The sequence below is a fragment of the Sinocyclocheilus rhinocerous genome, unplaced genomic scaffold (genome assembly GCF_001515625.1).
Source record: "Sinocyclocheilus rhinocerous isolate Xijiao unplaced genomic scaffold, SAMN03320098_v1.1 scaffold852, whole genome shotgun sequence".
Lineage (NCBI taxonomy): Eukaryota > Metazoa > Chordata > Actinopteri > Cypriniformes > Cyprinidae > Sinocyclocheilus > Sinocyclocheilus rhinocerous.
The window spans coordinates 507,578-513,044 of NW_015626422.1; the positions used below are offsets into that span (position 1 = coordinate 507,578).

At 39.2% G+C, this 5,467-nt stretch overlaps 1 protein-coding gene across 2 annotated transcripts in view; it reads right to left on the minus strand.

Moving 5' to 3' along the window:
* fmn2b (formin 2b) overlaps window positions 1–5,467 on the minus strand; it is a 58,828-nt gene that overhangs the window by 35,819 nt on the left and 17,542 nt on the right. For both annotated transcript variants that reach the window (XM_016521482.1, XM_016521474.1), the window contains exons 4-5: window positions 4,241–4,404; window positions 470–608 (exon numbers count right to left, since the gene is read on the minus strand). In XM_016521482.1, coding sequence (XP_016376968.1) covers window positions 470–608; window positions 4,241–4,404 — 303 coding nt within the window. The remainder of the gene's footprint in view (window positions 1–469; window positions 609–4,240; window positions 4,405–5,467) is intronic.

Here is a 5,467-nt window from a genome sequence, read left to right on the forward strand (position 1 = left end):
TGTGTGTGTGTGTGTGCGTTTTTGTGACAAATGAGGACATAAATTTGTATAATGACATAGGTATTACAAGGAGAAGGTGACTTTTCAGGACATTACCCCATGTCCCCACTTTTCAAAACGCTTATAAATCACACAGAATGGAGTGTATTGAAAATCTGAAATAGCACAAAGTTTCCTGTGAGGGGTAGGTTTAGGGGTAGGGTTGGTGTAGGGCAATAGAATATACGGTCTGTACAGTATAAAAACCATTACGCCTATGGAGAGTCCCCACTTTTCACAAAAACAAACCTGTGTGTGCGCGCGTGCGGGGTGTGTGTGTGCGTGCGTGTGTGTGGTTGACTGTGTGTGTGAGTGTGTGTGTGTGTCTGCGTGTGTGTGTGAATGTGTGTCTGTGTGTGTGTGAGTGAGTGTGTCCGTGTGTGTGAGTCTGTGAGTGTATGTGTGTGCGCGCGCGTGTGTGCTTTCATACCATCCTCGGTGTATTTGGGTTGGGGCCGGTCCTCGGCTCCGGGTCTGGTCAGGGGCCACAGGTTCTTCAGGTGTCCCTCCAGATGCTCCAGAGACGGAGGCGGCTGACTGACGGCTGCCCATGTGTACAGCTGATCGTGCTGGAGACGCAGGAGAAACCACACACACAAACCTCATCAAACTCAGCAGCACACAACGCTTCCCTGCGACCGGCTTCACGCATGCTATCAGACAGGAGTTCAGTGAGATCAGAGGAGTGAGGAGACGAAGCTCATTGTTCAGGAATCATTATGATGATGCTTCGTATACTGAACATGACACACATCTGCTGCTGCTTTGTGTTTTATTCTTCTTCTGCAGACTGGGAATGATGGGAAATGCAGCTTCATAAACCTTATAAACCACTGTTTTCCTGCCTGGTTTATCATTCTTCATCAACGGCACAAAACAAGGGAGAAAAATTAATTGTAATGTAAACATTCACAATAAAAACTAATTATACTAATTATAAAATGCTTTCATTCTGACTGTTATCATTAAATAAACTATTGAAAAACTTAAATATCTCTAAAAACTTCATATTTTCAGCAGATAATAGTTAGTTGCCAATGCAACATTTCTCATTTTTGCTGAGATTAAGTTGTAGCACTAAAATGACTTCGTTTTAAATGAATTACATGAAATCAAATTAAATGAAACTAATAAACGAAACTTTATTAAAACTAATAAACACAACAAAATTAAATCACATCAATATTATTGGTAACTAAAACATGTATGATAATTAAAATAAACGTGAACTGAAAACTAAACAAAAAAATAAACTTATAGTTATACTTTCAATATATATTCCAGTTAATTGCCAAGGCAGCATTTAAATGTTTTATTAGTTTAAGTTGAATTACTAAACTAAAACTAAAATAAGAATAAAAACTAAAACCTTTTTTTTTTTTTTTTTTAACTAATAAAACCAACAAAAACAAAATGAATCATAATATAATCATTAACTAAATCTATTAAAAATCATTGACATTAATTGAAATAAACTTTACTGGAATAAAAAAGAAAACAACTTTCAGTTATACATTAAGCTGCCACAGCGGCATTTCTAATTAAAGGTAAAGTACTACAATTATTCAAACTAAACCAGAAATTTAAAAAACACACTAATAAAATCAAACAACGATTACTAAAACGAAAACGGGAATTCTAAAACTCATAATATACTATAATATGCTACTGAAATAACACTGCACTGCATCCACATGAACCCCAGAACATCCAGATAAACCAGAGTCAGACGTCAAACGGAAGCGCCGGATCACTAGCCTGTTTGTGTCTGTATGAACTGCTAGTTAGGTCAGGGTTATGCAGAAGCGGACCTGCGCGAGCTCTAACGAGTCCAGCCGTGTTCCTCCGTCCTCTCCACATCCGCTGATGAACTCCAGAGCCTCCCAGAGCTCCACCGTCCCGTCAGAGGACGACCCGCCACACGCAGCCTCCATCCTCTCAGCCCACGCTTATCGCCATGGCAACGGGCACACGTGCAGCGCACACGCGTGCAGCTCTCGGGCGCAGGTGCTCTGGGTTCCCGTGTGAATCCTCACGTCCGTGACGCAGCAGACACACGCAGCTGCAGCGGTGTGTCGGGAGGTCCATCGTCTCGCTGGAGCTGCTGATGCTGATGCTGCAGTGAGATCAGGTTGCTTTATGACACAAGGGCCTCTCGCTCACCCCAGCAGCACACAGAGAGAGAGAGAGAGAGAGACTGATGACGCCTTTAACCGGTCAGCGGCGCACAAGCCAATCAGAGAGTCCAGATTTACAGAGCCATGACTGTAAATAAGTAATGAAAACGCTGAACACACACTTTGGTCTCACTGCGTGCGTTCACACACTCTCACACACACACACACACTCTCTCTCTCTCTCTCTCATACACACTGCAGCAAACACACACCCTGAAATAAACACGCAGCTCCAGCGTAACCCGTCACTGTAACTGTTATTGCTTCACAAGCTTTCGTTTCGATCAGATCCCAGTTTAATTTTGATTTGATTCAATGTTGATTCATCCGGGAATATTTCAGTTACGACGGCAACAGACACATTTGATCATTACATTCTCCAAACATTACTGGTCTTTACACATTTGTGACCCTGGAGCACAAAACCAGTCTTAAGTGGGAGTCTGAATACATAAGCTTTCCATTGATGTATGGTTTGTTAGGATAGGACAATATTTGGCTGAGATACAACTATTTGAAAATCTGGAATCTGATGGTGCAAAAAAATCTAAATATTGAGAAAATCATCTTTAAAGTTGTTCAAATGAAGTTCTTAGCAATGCATATTACTAATCAAAAATTAAGTTCTGATATATTTACGGTAGGAAATGTACAAAATATCTTCATGGAACATGATCTTTACTTAACATCCTAATGATTTTTGGCATAAAAGAAAAATGTATAATTTTGACCCATACAATGTATTGTTAGTTATTGCTACAAATATACCCCAGTGACGTAACACTGCTTTTGTGCTGCAGAGTCACATTTAGGCTTAAAATTAAAACTTATGCAAACAGTAAAACTTCCATTTATTTGGATTAAACCATTTTAACAAACTAATAAACTTGCTTACTGATGCACATTTGTCAGTCATGCATAAATAAAGCCGGTCAGCTTTCTGCACTCAAAAAACATGAGTTTATTAACTATTCGCACCCGTTTGATTTTATTTATACAATGCATTTATTCATATAGCGTAAAATCATGTTCACTGTGAACACAATTATATTTATTTAATAAAAAATTATCAATTTTAAATGGTTAGCTGTGCAACAAGCAATTTAATTACAATTGTAAATCCAACAATTAGATAAAATTATTAGCATTTATTGATGATAAACCTGGTTATTGTGCATTTAGTATCGGACCCGTATTATGTATGACTGATAAATATGCATCACATTCAGTTCATTAGCTTTTTTTTTTTTAATTAGCGAAGTTAAATTATTTTAACCCAAATGGATAGAAATTTTATATGCAATTCAAAACTTAATTCTAGGACTATTTACTCATTTGAGTGCAGGTTTATATATATATATATATATATATATAAAAAAAGGCAAATGTATACACTATTTTGTGTGTCATTTTCTCTAGATATTATATTAGCCACTAAAAAAAACACACACACACACAAACATTGGGCAACTAACTGAATTAGTAGGCAAAGCAAAAATAGTCCAACTTGTGTATAAACATCTGTATAATAAAGTAAATATAGCAAATCTCATAATCATGCTGTGGTTCATCAGTCATTTGATGACCTGTGACCTCGAGCTCATGAATCTCAGCCAGCATATTCAGAACAAACTCTGAGAGCAATCCTGTTTGTGCTGCGCTGAAGACGGGTTTAGAGTGACAAAGGCAGGTGAATGATGATAATTCTGTTCCTTTCTTCAGGTGCATCACAGCAGCTTCCGGTATCTGACTCTTACCGCTTCTGGGGAACCAAAGGATGATGCAGAGCTATTTCTGGCACAGTAAGAGCCAATCACAAACGAGCAGCAGATCACATGATGCCAGCCTCAGCCAGTAAGAACAAGACGACCTCAAGTGTGTTCATATTCCTTAACTTCAGAATGAAATGCAACAGAAAACAAGACGCCACAGAAGCAAAGACTAACGCTCTCTGCTGCTGCACTGATCTGACGCTGCAGGAAAGGCACATTAACACAGTGAAAGTGAAGACTAACAGGACTCACGTCAAACTTGGGTGTGATCTGTCCGCTGCTGCTGTACGTCTCTCTGAAGCAGTCGCTGAAGGGCAGCAGGAGGCCCATGGCCAGGATCCTGGAGCACAGCTTCTCGGCCTCCTCTGGCTCTCCGGAGTCCTGCCGCTGGAAGAAGCGCTCCAACAGCGTCCGGCCTGAGAAACAGCAGACTCAGTCACGTTATTATGCAAACGCTGACGTGAAACGATGTCGGCATACCAGTGTTAATTTTGACTGCCAATTTTTATTTAGTTTTAGTCATAGTCTTTTGACTAAAACGCCATTTCAAGTTTGTTTTATTTATATAGTAGGGTTGTAACGGTGAGGAAATTTTCCCACCGGTTAATCGATGTGTGACAACACAGATAATACCGGTCTCACCGCGGGGCGGGCGTTCCCTCTTTTCCTCGCTTTTAAAAAGCTTGCAAAAGCGGCGTGCACATTTTACTTTCACTTTCAAATAGCGGCAATTCGGCATAAAGCAATTGTTCATTTTTAGTTTGTTTGAATTTTCCCTCTTTTCCTGGCTTTCCTTCGCTTTTAAATAGCTTAAAAGCACCGAGTGCATTTTACTTTCACTTTCGAATTAGCGGTAATTCGGTGTCAGTTGCTTGAATGCAACAACAAAATACAACGTCAAACTCACTTTAGCATATATATAAAACATAGAACTTTTATTAACAAAACGAATAAAAATACACCATGATATAGGGCAGGCTATGCCTAATATAAAATAACAAATAACTTACATAAAGTTTAAATAGGTAGCCTATAAGAAACTGGAAATGAGTAAACATGTTTTTGCATCTCGTTTCGAAACTAAATCATCCGCGATCATCTTGTCTGTCTCACCTCACTCTTCTTGTCTGTCTCACCTCACTCTTCTTGTCTGTCTCACCTCACTCTTCTTGTCTGTCTCACCTCACTCTTCTTGTCTGTCTCACCTCACTCTTCTTGTCTGTCTCACCTCACTCTTCTTGTCTGTCAGCTCGACTCACTCTCCTCACTGGAATGAATTTTTAAAGATACAAAAACAGAAAATATATATTTGTTTTAATTTGTCAAATCTAAAGCATTTCATTCGAACTAATTAGGCCTCAGTTTCAAGTTTCAATTTTGTTTATTTATATAGCACATTATAGCACATTAAGCACGGCTGACCAAAGTGCTGAACAAACAAAGACATAGAACACAGGGCAACCCACAGAACCCACAGAT